General features: G+C 36.1%; 1 protein-coding gene across 4 annotated transcripts in view; it reads right to left on the bottom strand.

The window, feature by feature from the left end:
- LOC127433917 (disks large homolog 2-like) overlaps nt 1–22797 on the bottom strand; it is a 303885-nt gene that overhangs the window by 89367 nt on the left and 191721 nt on the right. For all 4 annotated transcript variants that reach the window (XM_051686267.1, XM_051686270.1, XM_051686268.1 and 1 more), the window contains 5 exons: nt 15750–15800; nt 12550–12674; nt 6590–6759; nt 3646–3782; nt 121–265 (listed from right to left, as the gene is read on the bottom strand). In XM_051686267.1, the coding sequence (XP_051542227.1) occupies nt 121–265; nt 3646–3782; nt 6590–6759; nt 12550–12674; nt 15750–15800 (628 nt within the window). The remainder of the gene's footprint in view (nt 1–120; nt 266–3645; nt 3783–6589; nt 6760–12549; nt 12675–15749; nt 15801–22797) is intronic.

The raw sequence follows: 22797 nt of genomic DNA, 5'->3' as shown, positions 1-22797 counted from the left end.
TATTAACCAATAAAACAATACCACATCAACAGTAGCAAACTTCTAAAACATTACTCCAGATTGCATAAAGCATAATTATGTATTGCATAATGAAGGGTGAACTTGGTAAGAATCACTCACAGTGTGTGATATCAGGAGGCCCATAGGGGTCTGAGAGATAGACACTTGTGGGTTTCCCAACCTTCAGGTACACCACATCTGATGTGTTCTTTAGTATGGCCACTGCTTCTTCATGGGTCACCTCTTCTAGAGTGTAGTTATTCACCTGAGCAAGAGAGAAACAGAGAAACAGAAGGAGGGATGTAAAGTGGGGAATCCAGCATTACATAGACAGCTACGCTCTAGTGGTCAATGGCTAATCAGCGCTGCCAAATGTGTCCTGCCCAGTGGATTACACACAGCACTGATCTTGCTAATTAAATCAAACTTGGTCTTAAAGACTTAAACAACCCTCGTGGATTAAAAGCGACAGAGTTTGACACTGTCACTCGAGCGAAACATCCAGAATGTAATCAACCTTTTTAACTTTGGAGGCAGCTTATTCCAGAAGATCTCTAAAGGAATACATGAGGGCTGCTTCCATACGCTTGGATGGTGAAACGTGAAAAAATTCCCATAAACAATTCAATGAAAAGGCTCATGATTCCATAAAACTGGAGACTATTTTACTAACAAAATATTACTAAAAGTACCATGGAACTACCATGTATCATTTACCATGGTAGTTAACAAAAAAAGTACCATGATCCTGCCATAATTTTTGAACATGTACCATGGTACTAGTGGGTTTTTAGAAATGTACAATATTACTACCATGTTTTTTTGGACATGCACCATGATACTACCATGTTTTTTGAACATGCACTATGGTACTACTGGGTTTTTGGACATGTACTATATTACTACCATGTTTTTTGGATATGCACCATATTACTACCATGTTTATTTTGATATGTACAATGTTATTAAAATGCTTTTGGAAATGTTCAGTACCATTGTACTATCATGCTTTTTGAACAAGGCTACTGTGTTTTGTTTATGGTAATACCAAGTTTTTTTGGACATATACCATAGTAATACCATGTTTTGTTTTTTGGACATGTACCATGGTACAACCAGGTTTTTGGACATGTTTTCCTACAATGTTTTTGGACATGAACCATGTTACTGCTATGTTTTTGACATGTATAATGTTAATACTATGTTTTTTGAATATGCACAATGTTACTACCATGTTTTGGATATGTACAATATTATTACCATTGTTAGAACCATTGTCCTACATTAGGCCCTTTCACATTGCAGGTACTAAAGCCCGTTTTATGTACTTTTCCCCGGGACTAGTACTTTTCATCGCATTCTAACTTAAGGAACTATAGTTCTTCGGAACCGTTTTCGGGGGATTTTTAGCTCCTACTCCGGAGTAGGTACTTTGGGGGCATATAGGGACTGTGGGAGACTGTGGGTGACACACAGGGGCCTGGGTAGCTCAGCGAATATTGACGCTGAGTACCACCCCTGGAGTCGTGAGTTCGAATCCAGGGCATGCTGAGTGACTCCTGCCAGGTCTCCTAAGCAACCAAATTGGCCCGATTGCTAGGGAGGGTAGAGTCACATGGGGTAACCTCCTCGTTGTCGATATAATGTGTGGTTCTCGCTCTCCGTGGGGCACATGGTGAGTTGTGCGTGGATGCCGCGGAGAATAGCATGGGCCTCCACACGCGCTACATCTCCGCGGTAATGTGCTCAACAAGCCACGTGATAAGATGTGCAGGTTGATGGTCTCAGACATGGAGGCAACTGAGATTCGTCCTCCGCCACCCGGATTGAGGCAAGTCACTACGCCACCACGAGGACTTAGAGTGCATTGGGAATTGGGCATTCCAAATTGAGGAGAAAAAAAAAAAAAAAAAAAACCTTGACACACAAAGCATTGAGAAAGGAGAGGAGTCCACATCCGCCATTAGAAAACAACTAGCCGCTAGCCTGCTACTCAGAGGATTTTACAATTCCCTACATAGAAATAAAATAAAACCAACAAAGTATACAAAAAGGATCACCTGTTTCACATGTGTGTGTGAGACTTCATCGAAATACACACTTTGAGTTTTCATCGCATCTGTACTGTTTGTACTGAGTGACTATACAGGAGATAAAGTGATTTGTGGATTACTACATCAAATTTTTCCTGGGATGATGGATATATATAATATTAAAACATAAAAGCCTTTATTGTAAAAGATTGTGTTGATCAATAGGTTTATAGGTTTATAGCTCCACAAGCACAGCTCTCGTGCCCAGTTTAAATGCATGAGGAGGTAGGATGAAATACGATTTTTAAACTGTTCAGAGACCAGTAAGAGTTCCATTCACCCAAAAACGCTTTCGCTTAAACCATTAACTGATTAGGCAGCTGACTACATTTTCGGATGCAGCCAAAACTCGTGTAAAAAAGCCCTAACAAAAGTGTAACTCTGATCCCGGTGTCCTCCGTCAGTGTTGTTGATTTTGGTGTTGTTGGTATTGACTCGTGCGTTCCAACCACGTCACAAGAAAAATGGTCGATACTAGATGACGTCACTATGGTGGTGACTATGTGAATGCGAATGCAACAGGGGAAAAGTATCCTCAGGTGTTCTGTTCCTCGTATGAGTTCTCATCTAGAAAGTTACATAAGGAAATGTACCATTACTGTAGGTGGGATAGGGCCTCATGTTTTTCTGACAAGTATCATGTTTGTTTTGGACATGTACAATGTATTGTTGTATTGCCAAAAGCAAAAAAAAAAAAAAAAAAAAAAACATGGTACAACTAAGTTTTCTAAACATGTACCATTGTTTTTTTGGACATGTACAATGGTACCTTGTTTTTTGAACATGTACCATGTACTGTACCACACTACTGGTAGTACCATTGTATTCTTTAAATATTGTATTGGAATACTGTAATCATTCAGTACCATGGTTTATATTAAAGCACCGTCTGATACCATCACACATTAACATTTAGTCATTTAACAGATAATAAATGTCATACAAGGGTTTAAGTAAGTATAAAAACTAAAACCTTGGTAAATAATTCAATATCAGCGTCAACAGTTTACTAGGGCTGGGAGTTCTTCGATTCTGAGGCTTTGGGAATCAAAAGTTGACTCTGCTCAGGGGAATCAATTACACTAAGGGCGCAACATGATCTTCTGTCAATCACACTATTAAACATAAATAGTGTTAAGTATGCTTTTTATTGCACTTGTTATTGCACTGTTTAAGATTTTACATGGCCTTCTGTTCTTTCTTAAGAATCTGAAAAAAATGGTATTGAATCAAATCTTGGATTTGATTCTGAAAACCTGGAATCAGGATTGGAGTCTAGTTACTGTGTCTAGTTTTCTAGTTACTGTGTTTTAGGAGTACGTGCACTAATCAGTAAGTCAACAGATAGATTAACCAAATTTAGCAAAGTAGGATGGAGTAAATTTGGCTGTTGATCATATCAACTATTGGACCGGTGTGAATTTTTCTTTTTCATTTAGCCCAACAATTCTTCATTTCATTTCAAGTGTGTTGTGAAAGGATGTTTAGGTCATGTTTGAAAACTTTCAACCATTGTATATGTTTAAAATGGCCAAAGGTCAATGTGACCTACCATAAGCAGTCTGTCTCCAACCTGCAACCTGCAGTCCTTCTGCGCAGCACCCCCATCGATGATCTTTGTGACATAAATGCTGTTATCTCCAGGGATGTGTTGGTTGCCCACACCACCTGCAATACTGAAGCCGAGCCCTATGGAATTTTAAAAAAGGACAAATCAAAACTGTTAGCTATGTGCCCGTGGTCACAATGACAGCAAAACATAACCTCTCATTTATCATCCATATCTCATTCCCACACCAGTTCAGTTCAGTTCTAGGTTTCTATGCTAAGTTTAGTTAAGTTCACATATAATCCAAAATTCTTGCAAACCGCCCTCAAACTAATGTACACAAGCACATTTTACACCTCTTAACATCCAGTCTCTTTTTGTGCATGAGCTTGAAAATGACATACCCAAAGTAAAACTCTTCCAGTTCTTGAACTCTTTGGTATACAAACACAAACTTGGGCTCGTTTGAAAGTAGACATTTAGACATTTGTTACTCAAGAGTAAAAATGTATCATTGCAGTATAAAAAATTAGTTAGAGCTATTCAAATATTTTGAATAGTGACCGCAAATATATATTTATATGCAAGACAATGCACAGTGCCCCAAAAACACATCTGATACAAAGCCGCATGTCTGCTGAAGGTCTGACACAATTTTGAAGTCGATATGACCAAAAACTCTTTGTTCTATAATGATTTATGTAAGTGTACTTGGAGGCGCCAATAGACCACTTGTAGTAACTCCGTAAACCAATTATCAAAGTGGTTCAAAACACACAATTTGTTTATATTTCAATGTAAAAAATACCACACATGCCAAAATATACATGAAGATATAGTTTTTTATTATTATTTGGGAATATATTATAATGCTTTCCATATATATTTATGCATTTTATAAACAATGTAAAAAGAACATTGCAATTTGAAATGTTGCAGTGGAAATTATCTTTTACATACAATAAAGATGCTTCTGTTAATTTTTTTCCCCATACAAATGCAAATTGATATTTTTCAGAGCTTTTGCTCTGCCGTTCACCCAGGGTCTTTAGCCACTGCCTCAAGCCGGGAGCCTCACTCTCCCCGACTTCGATCACCTTCAGTGAAGCCTGGAGCACACCTGTTCCCAATGCAAACTGAATGAAAAGCAGTGGGAAAAAAATTACTAAGTCAATGCATTGGGAACATGTGTGCTCCAGGGTCTAACTCACTGTGAGCGAAGCTGGGGAGGGTGGCTAATCTCGGCTTGAGTGACATGTCCGAGCCCCCTGTATGTGCAGTTGAACAGGGGGTTTGATGAAAAAATACAGACAGGAGCATGTGTTCTCCAAACTCTCAGTGACGGTGACTGAAACTGAGGAGGCTGGATCAAATCGCGGGTCCAAAAGCCGAGTTCTTTATCGACAGTACGGCAGTAACACGCTATAACTGCACACCGTGCATAAAAGCACAAAATCCACACAAACACAGTCCACTGTTTTCCACTCTGAACCTTTGCGAATCAGCATCAAGGTTATATACAACCATTATATCGTTGTTTTCATCATTTCATTAGCTGCACGAACCATCAGTCAAAAATGATCTAGCTTTTCATTGGCCGGGTTTATCCAGAGACAAACATGGATGACATGTTGTGTCGACTGTCCTGTTTGGTTATTGTGAATGACTACCCAATAAAAACTGCACAGAAAATTTTGAAGCAGGGCTCATTTTGTTCGTAAGACCCTCCCAAATATCATGTTTGGGTGTTTTGCTACTGAAACACTACACAGAGTGCAAGATTTTGCAGAGAATGGACATGAATGATAGCTTGTGTTGAATATATAAAACCTGAACAAAGACAGAATGATCAATATTTTTTAATATTTGTACATTTTGTACATTATTTATTGGACTCTTAATTCATTTGCAATGAAAATAATACCGAAGTGTGGATGATTGTGCTCATCTGTGTTTGGCTGGAAGACAATAAATGTCAGAACTTCCGGTTTCATTTTCCGTGTTTTGATTTTCACTCTTGACACATTTAGTACTTTGCAATCGTCAAAATCTCTTTAAAATATCAAATCTTGAGACCCAGATCTTTCAAATGATATATTGGATGTCAATATTAGTTTACAATTTCACAGTTTAAACATGCATTAAACATAAATTACATGTAAATAAATATGCAAGTGGGTCATTTTTGACCCACCTGTCATTAAGAGGTTAAAACATTAACATTAAAAAATGTATGATTAAAAACATATATGACAAAAACGTATAGTCTGTAATACCCCTAAATGCTGTTAATGTACAGAATCTTCCTGCAGTTGATAGTCATTGAGTACTAGTAATATACAGCACTCAGAAGTCTTTCAGACCAGAAAGTAGGCACTTTCCTGAAATTTAATCTAGTTCCAAGGCCTCCTAGAGGAGAAAATAAATGTTGTAGAGTGTTATTGGTGTTTTGGATTTAGAGTGTGCATGTTGCCCGAAGCTCTTCCTCTAAAGTTTCGCAAGTGCCGTTGTGTGCATGTGTATTTGTGCCGTTCTCTCTTCACTCTGAATAAAAGCCAGGAGTCTGTCTCAAAATATGGCTATGTTTATTGTCCTGGACAACTACTAACACAGGAGAATGGAAAGCAGAAAAATAACCAAAAACAACACAAAAACGTGATAACTCTCTGGCTCCATGGAGTTTCAAATGATGTTTTTGCTGTGTCTGGTTAGGAGACATTATGACAGCTAAAGTACAGCACACTGCCAGAATGCTTATGCACAGCTTCAAAAAAATATATAAAAGTATAAAAAAGAAAAAAGAAAAACAATCTAGTCAACCTTACTAATTGACAAATCGGTTGTTGGGCGATTAGTTGACCATCATGACCCATCCATAATACAAACTAATGCACAAAAACAGCTCAAGTAACAGCTCAACATTCTGTGGTAATTTAAAATTTGAAACCTTTTGGTCCTTTTATGAGTTTGATTTCGGTGACGGTCTCCAGTATTGGTCTCCTCCTGCGCACATAGAGCCGCACAATCGATCCAGCCGCTTTCAGAGCCTCCACTGCTTTACTGTGTGACACCTCTGACACATCTGCATCGTTCACACGCAATATACAGTCATTCACTCTGTGGAGAGAAAGAATAGCAAGGAGTTAGTTTTCTAAAGTCCTCAGTGCGTGGCAAGACCCCTGTGGAGAGCTCTAGATCATGGCAGCCTGTGGACCAAGGACAGTCATCTCCAGGGCATGCTCACATACAGCAGCTGAGACCAAGCAACCTCGAGTACACACAAACTCAAACCAAACGATGCATGTGTATACAGCATGTGTATATTGTGGGGTTTAAATGTCTGAATACACTTCTGGAAATGCTTCTATTTAGCATTTTTCTAAATTAATAAAAACATTTCCATTACAACTTATATTATCAGTGCAACAATTTGAGTTTACACATTGAAATGTTTTATTTAAAAATGCACTTGAGCTGGCATGAACTCCACAAATTTGATGATTAATTTTATTCCGGCATGATTTGAGAATGTTTCAAAGAGCATCTTGTGCGCTTCAATGAAAGCACGGAAATCTTACCTTTCATGGTCAATATCACATATTTGCTTATTTAATTATTGACCTCAAAGTAGTGTCAGTGGCGAATTCTCAGGGCCAGCAAAGCCTTCTCTGCTGGCCTAACATGCCTAATAAATCAATCTTTCATTCTCATTCAACTTTTTGACTATGTATTTTCAATCGCTTTCCACTTCTAATTCATCTACAAACAAATTGGGAAAAACAAAAAGTTTATCCAGTCAAAATGTATTCCTTGATGTTAAAAAGCATGACTGCTGTTTCACAATTATCATGCCAAAGCAGTGCGTGAGTCTGAGCTCCACCTCGTTAAAGGAATAGTTCACCCTAAAATTAACTTCTTTCTTCCGCAGAACAAAAATGAAGATTTTTAGAATAATTAAAATGTTTTTAACTTTAAATCAGTGCTTCCATCCAGGGCTCTAAAGCAGTTTGTAAATAAGCGCCGCATCCGAATTCTCACGTGAACTCGCCGACGCGCTTACGTCACGCTTTACGTCAGCTGCTGGCAGGAAGCCCTTTTTAAAAGTTAATAACATTTTAATGAGCGATTTATTTTTCAGACATTCATTGATCAACTGGAGTTGTGTGGATTACTTTATTGCTGCCTAAATATGCCTTTTGGATCGTCAAAGTGCTGGCACCCATGTACTTCCATTATAAGGACCTGACAGAGCTCTATCTTCTTCTAAAAATCTTCATTTGTGTTCTGCTGAAGAAAGAAAGTCATTCACATCTGGGATTGCATCAGGGTAAGTGAATAATGAGAGAATTTTCATTTTTGGGTGAACTATTCCTTTAAGCCTTCAGAATTCTTTGAATCCCTCAAAAGTGCAAATGAATGGGCATCTAAAGTCAGATTGTCAAATTCATCAGACAATCAAATTGATTTATTTGTTCTTGTGGGTGTGGTCTTTCTAGCTGGCCTTGAGTGATGCAATCACTCTTTAAGTGATGTATGTAATTCGAAAGTGAAGAGCGCAAGATCTTGCTGATGAGTCGGCTGTCATCACTGCCACTATCGCCATTGAGAGAGAGATCCTTATGGATTTAAAAACCTGAGATGTTCTGCATTAATGTGTGATTGCTTAATTTAATAAACAGAAAAAAGAGGGCTGTTTTTCACTTCAAGTAAATTAGTAAGTGCTTTTTGCATTGTTATAGCAACATCAGAAATTTTCTAAGCGTAAATTAGTCTGGCTTAAGCATTCAGTGTCAGTTCAAGTTTTGAAAAGTAACCATGTACCCTGATGAAACTAAATTTATTGCAAGCAACATTTAAATTTGAAAATATTAATAGAAAGCTTTTTCCAGTTATTATAGACCTCCTTGGTAGATTCGTATTAAAAATTATGATTTTTAAATGTCGGTTCAGGAGACGTTAAATTCACAAAACAATCATGCTGCAGTTAAAATTAGGCTTGCTTGAGCATTCACTGTCATTTCAAGTTTTTGCTTTCGTGCGTGGACATGTTTTTAAAATGTCAATTGGTATTATTAGTTGGCTGTGATGTAATGTATGATGTCCATACGGTGTCTTATTCATTGTGAAACGTAGTTTTCTAAATTACATGAATCGCATTGAAGGCCTAGACTTAAAATGCACGGGCCGCCACTGAGTAGTGAATAATCTTAAATATTTTTTATTAATTTTACGTCATAACATTTGATTGGTTGTTACTGTTTCAAATCCAAGTTTTAAATTAGTTTTTGAAACCCAGATGTTAAATGTGGTCTTAGTACCCCACTGTAAATATACACAAATACGCAAAACAACAGAATGTGGCTCACTAATGTACTATATAAAGCTGAAAAATGCTGTGGCACCACTGAACTCCAGCAATGAGGTAAGATCTAACTTTAAATACAACAACCCCAAAAGAAAACAAGAATGCAATAGCTATGGCAACAAGCAGGGGTGGGAATTATAGATAAAACATTATTTATCAATATTTTAAAAACAGTATACTGTATATGTCACTATATCTATAATTTTTTTTTTTGTTTTTTTTTTTTTGGAATAGTGATTCAAAATAACGAAATGTCTATTCAAATGGCCTATCACACATTTTCATGGCATCTCTGAATTTATGTACATTTCAAAATGTATTAAAAATAAATCATTTTAATATATATATATATATATATATATATATATATATATATATATATATATATATATATTAAATCTGATCAGCATAGTTTAAAAACAAAACCAAACAGAACTCTTAAAAACATAACTAAATTTAGTTATCTGTATTTCTATGCATTTCTTTGCCCAGTTTTGCAATTTGGATGTAGCCTTACATGAAATACTGAAAAACATTATTGGCAACTGCATAAAATTACTATATATAAATGCATAGCCAATGGAAATATTATTACAAATTGAGGTAAACTGAGGTATCTTGACATATTTCCTTCAATCCAATTACTACTATGTTTGACAGTGGCAGAACAAGTGCTAGTAGGAAAGTTTGACAGAGATAGCAACAGTAACTATGGGGGGCTTAGAAGAATGTCAGTTCAACACCTAGGAGGACACACCTGTTTTCTAACAAACTCATCCTCATTTTCTCTCTAAATGTAAAGTGATGGGAGTGCCCATTCCTTACCTTGCAGTGACATTTTCCATAATCGCAATACAAATGTTACTTAAAAATTTGGTTTAAAAATGTCTATCAGTATGTCATCCACCCCTTATGGGTATGTAGTTTTCTACAGATTTCTTTCCTCTTACAATCCCCATGTGTGGCTTTCCACTGTCCAGCTTCATAAAGGCTGATCATACATCTACATCGAAAACTCTAATGCATCTTCCAATCCTTCAAAAATTAATTCCAATGCCTGCATGATTTTATCCAATGCCTATTCTGCTTCCAACACTCCCAAAGTCAAATAAGGGTAGAACAGAAAAAAAAAAGAAAAAAAAAAAAAACTCTTTACGCAATGTAATTGCTTCTTTAAATGGTGTTCACCTCCAACTCACTATAAATCTATCACAGCCTCTTGCTGAATGTTCAAAGTGTCTTACTCTTTTAAGAGAGAAAACAGAATATGGGGTGGACAGGAAAGGGGAATGTAGAGAAAGTTAGAGATGTAGATTGTGACGAGAAAACACAAAAGACTGAAACAATGGAGGAAGTGAAAGGGAGAGTGAAAAATAATGAGAGTGAGAAATAGTGAGGGAAGGATTTGTGGTGCTCAAAGCTTTGGCTCTGACAGTACTGATAGAAAGAGAAAATAAAGAAAAGAGCCAAGTCATGGAGCAGAGTGGGGCGAAAGGCTCAGATAGGTTTGTCATATGCAGCTGCTGCTTTAAAATGACACACACAGACACACACACACACACACACACACACACACAGGCATACAAAACATAGGAAGATCCGCTGCTCAATCTAATTATGCCTCCCTCTAATAAAACAACCCTCCTAATCAACTCCTGATCGGCCTGACATGAATCTCAAATACATTACAACCAGAAACAGAAACTCCACAGCTCACTGCTTATCAATTAAACAGCCATCTAACTGTAAAGTTTTTATTATAAGATTGTTCTTTGATAGCTAAAGAGACTTAATGAAGTCCACAGTAAAAGTACAAAGCTGTCAAATTATTCTGGACCGCATAACTCCTGATATGCATGCTATGTAGTCTACAACATCACCTTGCATTACTGGCATTAGAAAAAAGATACAGAGGTGCACGCAGACCTTTACACTTGCTGCACAAAACACGATGACAGTTATAATCAACAGATCATTTTTTTGATCATGAACGGTTAATTTTAAGAAGAAAAAAGAAGAAAGACTTGAGACTTCACAAAACAAGAAGTTACCAAACGTAACAGAAAAATTAACAAATAGAACAGTGTAAGTAAACTTACAAACAGTGAAACCATGCAAGCAATTCTGGAGCATGCTGGGAAAACCAGCTTTAAAAAGTTAAGTAGCATTTACTTATTTTATTTACCAGTGAAATTTACTCAAATTAGCGAATAAATATGACAAGTTTTTCTACTTTAGGATTGATGCATGATGACGCAGTGTAAAGATAACAAACAATCATAAATAATATTTACTTATAAACGAGAGCATTAATTTTTACATGCTTGAATTGAGTACAAATGCAAAATTTACTTAATATTTTCAAGTTCATGCTTAAATTAAATTATTCAGTGTAGAAAATACTTAATCTTTTCTGAAAAAATACAAATATGAGAAGCAGGAATTCTCTCCATTTGCTCTCCATTTAATCTAATTGCTGTTTAGGAAAAACTACTGAGATCTGATTTGAGATCTCATGTATGTTTTTTTTTTACCAGTATGGTTTCACATCCTTTAAAAATAAATGTTTACAAAATCACAACAAGGAACTGTTGAATCTTCTTTTATATAAAATATATAATGCATACTCGAAATGTTTTTTTTCCATAGAAGATTGACATGATCTAAAACCGGTTTGGTCAGGTCTGTTCATTTTATCCACACACTTCACCTCAGACGTCGCAGATGGTAAATTTTTTAAAGTACCTCACGGTCAGAGTGTGTGGCAGTCAGCAGAAAACTTTAGGTAGTTCAGCTCTCTAGAGAGACATTAGGACTGTGATGAACAGCCCAGTTTCAATCATTTACAGCACATAGAGGGATAGAGAGGGGGAGGAGAGAGGGAGAAAAACAGACAGAGAGAGAGAGAAGAATTGCTCTAAGAAGCAAGAGCAATAAGCTAGATCGTTATGTCTCGAAAAAGACATTTGCTGTGTTATCTACTGACTTTATCTCCATCTTAGCAAGGAATACAATATAATTTCCTCAAACTATCAAACAAATACATCAAAATAATTAAGGTCAAGATGAAACAGTCTGCAACTCATTTTGCTTCTGTAATGTGACCTATTTCAGAATGAAACAGGATGTTCAATGAAAAAAATGCACGACAGGACTTTTGATTGGAATTGATTGGAGGGAATGATTGATTGAAAAGTGGCCATTCCATTCCAGAATTGATCTTTGGTTGGAGGGGAGGGGTTGAAAAATAAAAGGAATGGTTGATTTCATCCGAAAAGGAAAATAAGTTTCAAAGGCGGGGCAAGCTACATTTTAATGACAGACTATTAAGAAAAAAAAGCATTTCTTTGTAATAACATGTGCAATGAACCATGAGCAATAGCCAGGTGGATTAGATTAGGAATGTGTATTAAGAAAGTAAATAGGGTACATTTTGATTATATGCTGACATTAGGACTTGAATGGTAAAATAAAAGACACATACACACTAACACACCAATGCAAGCACAAAGGTAAATGTACACCACAAAACACTAGCCCACCTGAGTCTGCCGTCTTCAGCTGCCGCTCCACCAGGGATGATCTTGGTGATGAAGATCCCCGGATCGTCCCCGATGTGGGGGTTATCTGTACCGCCTGCTATACTGAACCCCAACCCTGAGTTACCCTGAAAAGAAACATATGATATACAGTAAGCATATGGAAAATGTATAGGTCATCATGAGAATCAAGAGAAGGATGTGCTATCACACAAGAACTTGGGTAACATCAGTGTAATTTGTCTGTTTCCCTTCCCTTACTCTATTACAGAGTTCCCACACCTTTGAACAATACATTTCCATGTTTTTTTTCTTCCACTTATGATTACTGGATATAGATTTTTAATAGTCATTTTAAAGAGATTTCATTCATAAAGAGCAATTTTAGCCGAAGATATTGTTCAAAGCTGAGCATAATTAGAAAAATGTACATTCATTTTAGAAATAAAACATGACATTTCCTTGATTTTTAAGATTCTACAAACTTCCATGACTTTTTCAGGGTTGGACATTACAATTTTCATATTCCCTAACATTTTTTTTGTTTTCCATTACTGTGTATTTCATAACCTGGTATTCAATAGGGTTAACAAGTTATTAACGCTCATGTTGTTTCCATCATAAAAATGCATAGAACTGTTTGAAAAGTGATAACTTGCTTAAAAAACGGAAAAAATGGAACCAAAACATAATGAACAAAAAAATAGCATTGAGAGGCGTAACATTATTTTTTATAGAGGTGCGCGGCACTTTTTCCCCATGATTAATCAGTGTTTACAGTTTGGTGAGCCACACGCCTCTAAGCAATGCAAACTCAAAACCTGACACAACCAGGGCTAAAACCATATTTAACATCTCTCAGACATAAATAGACAAAAAACTTTGTCATCATGGCTAATTTTATTCTAGCCAAAATTAAATTTTATTGTAATTTACTGTGACATGTTTATGATGGAACTCTCCAAGGCACCACCAAATTGTTGTTCATTGTTGATTAAATCTCCACCCTGGCTGCACAAAAGCTGCTTTATAACATAATTATTTCTGTGGAACTATAAGGAGAGAAAAAAATGAGCCTAAAGTCAAAGTATGAAAAGGCAAAAAGAAAACATCATCTTGCCATATCAGGATAGAGAGATGGTCTCAAAGGGCCCAGATGATGAAGAAAGAGGAAAAAGGGAGAGAAAGAGAGAGCGAAAGAGGAGGGTGACAATAACAGATCAGCCCCCAGCAGCACAGTTATCACCTTGGCTTGTATCCAATTTTATAGCTTGTAATCTCAGTTCAGTCTGCAGAGAGCCCCAAACAAACACTCTCAGCCTCTGGGCTCCAGGGTTGGGAAAATCTGCGCTCCCTCTGGTCTAGTTGACCTTTGCCATTTTCCGTGATCTGTGTCTAGTCATGTGGATCCGATTGTAGCTGCCAGAATGTTATCTGCCGCAGTCTAACTCTCTCTCTCTCTCATACACACACTGCCTCTACTGTGCATCACTGGCTTTCACTTGCAAATAAATGTGATACAGTGGCCCAATTTAGAGGTTTCTGTGATATTTGTTAAATTAAAACTTCCATAACACTTTCTATGAAGCATGTGTATAGTATACAATGCATTACATAGGTATTCTTAATGCACTACAATGAATTCATAAATAAATTAATGTACTATATGAAGATGTAATATATAAATGTAAGGATGTATGAATAAATGCATTCATAAATAATTATTTCTATGCTTTTGTAACATTATACTAATTACTTATTCATGATCGCACATTTAAAGAGTATAATATTATAAATCACAAGATCAGCAACTGATAACATTCAGTTATATAATGTTTTATCATTGTTTTAATGCTTTATTGTTTAAAGTTGTAATCATGAATTGTTAAGTACTTAAAAGTATTACAACTATGGTTACAATTATTTACGAAAATGTATAAAAGTAAAACTTTACAATAAGGTCTTATACATTAACATGAGTATCATATACTATCACTGCACAATATTTTTTAAAGCATATATTAATCTGGGTAATGCTCATTTATAATTAGAAAATTGTTCATTGTTGGTTCATGCTAGTTCAAAATGAATTAACTAATTGTAACACATACAAACATTCATCTTAAAAATGTATTAGTATATGCTAATTAATAAAACATTGTTATTAATAAATTTGTATATAGTAATCTTACCCAAGATTAATAAATGCTGTCAAAGTATTGTTCATTGTTAATTTGTGTTAACTAAAGTTGTTAACTAATTTGAAAGAATACAAGCTTATTTTAAAATGTTACCAATAAAACAGATTAAAATGTGTTGGTAGTTGCCAGATAACATGTACACAATATATTAGGTTATCAGGACTGTATACTGTTTGACCGGTTTGACTTCCTCCATAGCACCTTAAACTATATTCAAAATACAGTATATAAACGAATTCTCACTAGAATTCAAATGGGTCGCATCAGTTTTGTGGTCCGTGCCACAATATCGAGGGAAGCCTGATTGATGCTTGAGTGCTTTAGAGATACAGTAGGCTAGAGCAGAGCAGATCATTGCTGCGAGCCATTTGCATGAAAACCAGTCTTCAATCGCATCGTGCAAATGCGTATTTCAGATGAATAGCATTTTTTGCGAGTATAAAGCACCAAACACGAGATGAATATCATTACATTTGCCTTGGCAGCCCAAAATTTCACTTGGTCGGCCATGAGAAAAACTGAATTATAAAATTATTTAAAAAAAGTTCGTGTAAAATAGTTAAAGTTTGAAATTAGACAAAATTAGATGTATTTCACACAGCATGATGCTGCTGTCACTATTAACTTTCAGTGTACTATAAAGAATTATAAATACCTTTATAACGCATTTGCACAATGCATTATATATGGGCCATGTTTTTGAAACAGTAATATTACCTTCGCAAGAGCTATTCCACACAAAGACTGGCAAACCTTAATCCTAATCAACATTCCATCAATTTCAAAGTCAAGTCATTACAATTTAGCTTGTTTCATGACTGGTCATGATAAATGTGTTTCTAGTTCATAATGATCATGCAAACAGGCTATACAGCGAGTGATTGAATTACCAGGCATTAAACATGACATAGTGACTAACATTCTGAGCCAATGCCTACAGCATGTATGTATGCATGTGTAGTGTGAGAGAGAGAGATGGAGTGAAGAAAAAGAGTTACTCACCCGCTCTAATGTAATCTCTTCAAATTCATATTCAATTTCTGTCCCATTTACCTATTGGGGTTAAGAGAAAAATCTCATTAGTTGTATTTTATGCACTGCAGATGCACATCAAAAAATGCATTAACTGTCATTTAAGTGTCACATTTAATATGTAATCATGATACCAGATTGACATCCTAAATCTTCAGCATGCAAATGATGTGGATATTTTGGATGCATGATGGAGCGTCACTTTCGCAAACCCTTGTGACACACCATCCCCATTTGAAATCAATGGATTTGTCATTAAGAGTAATGACAGAATGTACATTATACCACTTATTACACGGCTATTTATGAAATAAAAAAATAAATAAATGGACATTATCATCTGGAAAGGATAAGCCTTATCAGCATTCAAGAGTTTTCAGCATTCAACTCATTCCTTGAGTAAAAGAGGAACTGCTCTTTCATACATCTCAAGCAGATATTGAGTCTCATATATATTCAGCTCACCTCGTCAACTGTAATAGGATAAATCAGAGTCTGGACACTAAAATCCATATTCATTTACCTGCTTGTTCAAAAGACCCAGTCTCTAGATCAGACACATAGGCTCGAGCAGCCCTTCAGAGGTGAATTTATACCGAGTGTACATCTAGAAATGGCATTAAATGAGGACTAATCCAATTTCAAGTTGAACTTCAAATGAGGGTCATCTTTGTGATGGCAGACTTTCCTCTTAATTATACTTTAATAAGCAATGAACACACTGCGCTCTAATAAAATACTAAAGTGCTTTTAAAAACCTGCACAGCTACTCTCAGACATTCATCATTTGAGAATATAAAAACATGTTCGACTTTAACAGCTTCAGATGGGCCGGTAGGACTGTTTGCTTTCAGATCAGAAAGATACCATTTTAAAGCATCAAATTTTAATTTCAGGTTTTAAAACATGATGCATAAAGCAAGTAAGTGATCATGTACACTCAGTCAGTCATTATTGAAAAATAAGGTCTTGTATCACCCTGAAGGGGTTTAATTTGCAATAATGACCAACTGTAGAACACATTGGGCTCTATTTTCATGAATGCACTAAGCGCACCGCTACGACCATGCAACATCTAAGCACAATTTTTGTGCCAGCGCAAAAGGCCATGGGTGGGAGTGTTTGCACTATCTGTGGGTGTATGTGCACAAACTATGGGTGTCATGTATGTTAATGAAGTGATGCAAATTGCAATTTGTTATTTTCTTGAGAAATAGGTCATTGCACTAAGACGTTTCAAAGAGACATCTGTTTGTAGCATAAAGTCTAAACTCAGTTCCTGCATTTGCAGTTTAGAGATTCCACTAGCAGGTGGTAATAAAGTCCATGTCTGAACTCTGAAAATAATTATGTCAAATTATGTCCATGATGATCACTCTTGTAGCCATTTTAATGAAACAAATATTTATGAGATTTCTGTTAAAGTATCTATAGGTCATGGTTTATTTTTCATTTTTTATTATATTTCTATTTACAATTGTATTTATGATCAAATTTATATTGGTAATTTTCCACCTGTTGTCTTAGAGTGATTTTTAAGTCACTGCAAAAGGGGCTGGTGAAAGAAGTTGGAGAGAGTAAAATGTTTGGATTTGGTATGATTTTTTTTACCACGTAGTTATTTTGATTATATTTTCACTTCGTTTCAATAATCAGTTTTTCGAAATCGACCAGTAGAAGTGAAGCGTGTTCCGATACAATCACTGTTATTACAAGACATTAAATGTGTGTCAGTAGATGAAAATGATTAATAATACTTACATTCTCTATAATTTAACAGAGCATAAATCCAAATTCTGACGAGAACCACATTTTCCATGTGTATAAAAGGAGCCTGTCACTGTCATAGAAATATGCCTAACATAGCAAGTCCATATTTCTATTCTTCTGATTCATTGCATGCAGTCCATTTACACTACCATCTTCTTATGAATGTACTGTCTTTGTTCATATCGCTGGTGCTAGAGAGGGAATGGACTGTATAATAGGACACAGATTGTGCCAGAATTAAATTGCACTTGACCCAGCCCATTAGCGCTGTACACACGTAATTTCGCCAAACTTAATTTCACCAAACTTAATTTCGTAAAACGCCATGCCCACAGACTTTGCGTGTATGACTTATGGCACAGCGCTGCTCTTAGAGCTAGTACTCTTTAAATAGGGCCCATTATCTTTTCACATGACTACTTACCAAATAAATAAATAAATGGACATGAAATACTGATTTGAGTTAAAAAAATATTTTTTATGTGAGAAGAAAGAGACAACAGAGTGATATGGGAGAAGAGAAGCAAAAGTAGGAAATCGATTGCCTGGGATACAGGTCAGTTATATAGTTTAGAGGTGATTATACACAAAAATTTGACAGAATCGCTTATTACAGAGGGATCGATTATTACAGTTGATTGTGTTTAGAACCCAAATCATTCCTTTGATTCTTTTAAGATTCTGGCTGGTATTTTTTAGTCATGCAGGTAGATTTCGACATCATTTTAGTCAGCTGGTCATATGTGCTAAGATAAAACCTTTATCTATTCTCCTTCACACCTAATCCTCTCTTCCCCAGGCGTCTGATGCGGCCATTTTGTTTATTTTCAGAGCAAGAATGTTATTTATTCTCAGTGTGTGCACAACTGCTTCTGTTTGAGGCTAACTAATCAGAGCAGCAGAAGCCGAGACGGATCTCCGCAGTTTCCTCAGCATGCGTGCGAAAGCTCTTCAGAACATCCTGCATCCACCACTGCCCTCCGAGGCTAAATATCGCTACAAACACAATTAGGGAGATTGTGATAATTGATGGATGAGCAAGAGAAGTCAATAACACTGAGTAAATGAGATCATTAACAATGGCAGCTCTCATCATCTTCTGAAGATGACAAAAGCCCATATCGGCAAACTTAAAGGGACAGTTTACCCAACATTTTTTAATTGTGTCTTCATTTACTCACCCTGTTATTCCGTTCTTTCTTCCATGGAACACAAAAGGAGATGTCAGGCAGAATAACATCTCTTATAACGTCTCTTTTTTTTTTTCTTTGCACCAAAGAAAGTAAGTCATATGAGTTTGGAACAAATGAGGGTGAGTAAATGATGACATAATTTACATTTTAGGTTCTACTATCCCTTAAAGACACTGATAATCACTCAAATATCACTGTTGCAAGAACTTTTCATAAGGTCAGGAAAAACATGGCCTTTTCATCTTCTCCCTGAAGAAGTGACCCAATTATTGGGGTTTGAGTGGCATTAGCATTCTGAGTCGCATAGCGTTGCAAATGTGAGACGCTGGAGACCGGAGGAAAGTGCAGCTGCAGAGTGGTCGGTGGAAAGGGGAGGGGACGGCGCTCACGATGCAGTATCCGGGGTGTAAAGGCTCACATTAAACTGGTGAGTCATTGCTAATGTGGCAACACTCAAACTCACAAACATACGATGTGCACAAATGCACTCAACCACACAGCTTGAACAAAAACCACACAGAGTGGGTCATGTTTCCATGATGACTGTTTGACTACAATGCACACACTGGGCATTTTCACACAAAACAAGTTCTCCGTTCCCTCCAGAATTCTGGCAATTGGGCTGGCAACTTTTTACGCCCATCTCTGTGATTAAACACGAAGTATCCCTCAGGCTTCAACATAATAAGAGTCAGTTTCCACAATACACACCCACGTGGACCAATTAGCACTACGAGCTAATCACTGTTATTCCTGACAGCTAATGGAATCAAACGTGCAGTTAAAAGTAGGCAGAAGGGGTCACTTTGCTGAAGCCAGAAGGATGTGTTATTTAACAGCTACACAGACTCTGTGAGCACTCTCAAGAATGCTATGACATGTTTCATTTTTATATATTCCATTTTTTATAATTATTTAGTGTACATTTATAACATTATGATATTTGTTATATTAACCTGGAATTAGTTTAGAAATTTGGCATCTCTCTTCTAACAGTCTTAATCCATCACTCTCTATTTATTTTTCCACTGAGTCGTGGAAACACAGTAGTTGATTTTTTTTTTCTTTTTCTGTTGGATCAAATGGGAAAACAAAAATAATATTTGCTGTGGTCTCCCATTCACCACTATAGAAGTTTACCCTACAATAGTTTACTTCCCTGTTCCAAAACCCGGAAATGTGAAAAATGTCTAATTGCTAATTAGATTGTATTTAAACTGTAATGTATGTGTCTATTGGATATTCATTGTTTATGAATATTCCAACTGCAATATATTAGCTCATCTGAGTCCACACGTTGGTGCATCATTTGGGACAGGGCCACTGTCAAGTGTCTTTTTTTTTGCTCATTTGGAAACTTTTTAAAATGTAATAGTGTTAAATAGCCTGCTAAAATGTATTCTGGGACAGCTCAGTATACAGTGCTGCCTTAGAAGTAAACCCAAATAAGGTATTAGTGTTGTCACATTACCAAAATTTCAGTAGTCGGTACTGTTACCAGTAAAATTTCACGATTCTCAATACCAATTTTGATGCCACAGAAAAAATAGGTAATATGCAATTGAACACACTCCTTTAGCCTAATAAAATTTAAAATTTAAATATAAATAATTAATTAAAACAACAGCATGTTTAATTCGAGTGTTTCTCAGTTAAGTAAACTTTGCTTAATTTTTTTTTTAAGTAGGACCCTATGAGCTCAGTTTTATTTTCTTCCCAAATTCCACTTTTTCATTTATTTCCGAATTAAATGTTTTAAAGTTTAATTCAATTTCATCATCAAAACTGTGTCTAATCAAATTAATCCAAACTTTGATAAAATAAAAATAGAACAATTACTTTTCAAACAAAAACGTATATTTTTATTTGTATGAATTTTTTGTCAAATGCTTCAGTAAATTTCCTTACAACTTAATCTAAAATACAACACTGGTCTTATTTTTCTCAAATAAAGTGCTGCACAACAGAACATCACATTATTAATGAACACATTGATGAAAACTTCTATTCAGTACAACAGCACTCTTGCTTGTGAGTTACAGGTTCAACATAATAATAATAATAATAATACTAAAAATAAATTTTACTAAACACTAGTAGATAAAAAAATCAAAAGTTGCTAATCGCACACTGAATTGCAAAACAGACTAAAAACTAAATACTAATAGTAATATATATCTGTCGCAATTTCTTAAATTTCACACATTCATTTTTAATCGAACTTTTATTTTGACGTGAAGGCTTTTCTGGTTCTGTGATCTTGACGGAAGATTTACACTTCCAGATATAACGTTGGTTATATGACCTAGTGTAATTATCGAAGAGCAAAATGCTGCGATTTAATTATATAAATATACAGTCTGCAGGTGTTGCAGAATGAGCGCTTTGTTACTACAATAAGCAGTGTGCAATGCTCATAAAATGTGTTTTTTTCAGCATACGAGCAGATTCACACATTAACTTTGCAGCATGCTGTACATGTAGATTACATTTATTTATTGAATCACACCCATTTGTGGTTTAATAATCACATTAGGACATATCGCAATTTTTATTTGATTAATTGTCCATTTCAGTGTAAAAGAGTCACAGTATTTGTGCATTTGTAAGCAGCCATCTGTCAGTCAGACAGCGCACAGGGACCGAATTGAGTTGATGCTTGGTACTTCCGGTACTGTAGAAACACTGGTTTCGTTACATCTTTTTTATTTTAGTGTCGGATTGGTACTGAAGTACCGGTACTTTTAACATCACTGTATGGAAATGTAAGGAAAAACTTTTAAATCTGAAGCACACCTGACACTTTAAAATACTGTCTTTGCAGGCATCTCACTAGGTTTGGAACAGAGCTACAAAGAACATGGAATAGTTCTATGGAGTCCAGGGCAGTTGGACCTGAGACTGATGTTCCTCTGCACTAAGTGGTCTCCTCGGAGTCACTACACGAGCTGGCTCACGGTTTAACAGAGCTCTTGACAGGTCTTGACACTGGTGAAGTCAAGAGTACTGTTGAATAAGTGACAACATAAACTCTGCTGCCCTGATAGCAGGCCACTTAAAATAGAGGAACCAATGTTACTTATATCATTATAAATACATTTCCACTCTGCTTATTATACCATAAAGAAAAGCTGTCAGACTGGAAATTGTTTGGAAAAACTATTTGTTTCATCGGCTTTTGTAAAACATTACAACACAGCCTATTGAACAGACAGTACTTCCATCCCTCACATTCTCATTCTCATTATCATTTGGGTCAAATGAAATATGGCTTTATGCCGCTTTAATGGTAGCTTCACAAGTTCTAGCATCTCTTCAACATCTTTCAGAAGCTTTAGGATATTTAGGAAGGAGAAGTTTCTCATTTCTTTCATGACTGTTTTTCAGCTTGATTTTCACCTAGCCTTGACAATTCCTTGATAAACAGCACAAAGCACACATAGTATTTAACCTGAGGCAAATCTGCTCACTAAAGCAACTGAAGCTTCTTTTAATAAAGTGAACAGATGACACTGTGCTGGGTGAGTGAGTGTGTGTACATGATAGGTGTGCATGTGTCAGATTAATGTGTCAGATGAATGCCTCTTTAATAAGCATGTTTTGCATCGGTCCTCCCTGCTGGCTTTGTTGCAGCATCCTCTCCCTTTTCTCTCAAGGGTAGCGTCAGGTCTTTATACCTCCACAGCAACGACTCAATGGGATGTGCAGGAACACACCTGTTCCAAGCATGGAAACAGCATGCCTCCAAAACCCCTAATCACACTGAACAATTTTACTGCTAGATTTGTTACACAATTCTAGCTCCCACAGCATCGACAAATTAGGTACGTAATTCTAAAACTCAGCGTATGGTAAAACCCAGTGGCGACATATAAAACACTTTTAACATCATAGAAATGCCTTTTCTTCAGTTCAGTTCTCAGTGAAAGGAGGTAGATGAATCTTTTTCACTACCGAGCTTTTGAGAGCAAAGCACAGGCAAGGCAGCATCGCATGTAAAATGGCAGAATGCAATGCGATGAGTCAAGATAGAACCAACCTAAGTTGGTTTAAGA

This window comes from Myxocyprinus asiaticus, chromosome 43 (genome assembly GCF_019703515.2).
Source record: "Myxocyprinus asiaticus isolate MX2 ecotype Aquarium Trade chromosome 43, UBuf_Myxa_2, whole genome shotgun sequence".
Lineage (NCBI taxonomy): Eukaryota > Metazoa > Chordata > Actinopteri > Cypriniformes > Catostomidae > Myxocyprinus > Myxocyprinus asiaticus.
Note: the sequence above shows the minus strand (reverse complement) of the source record. Positions and strands in the feature narration are given on the sequence as shown.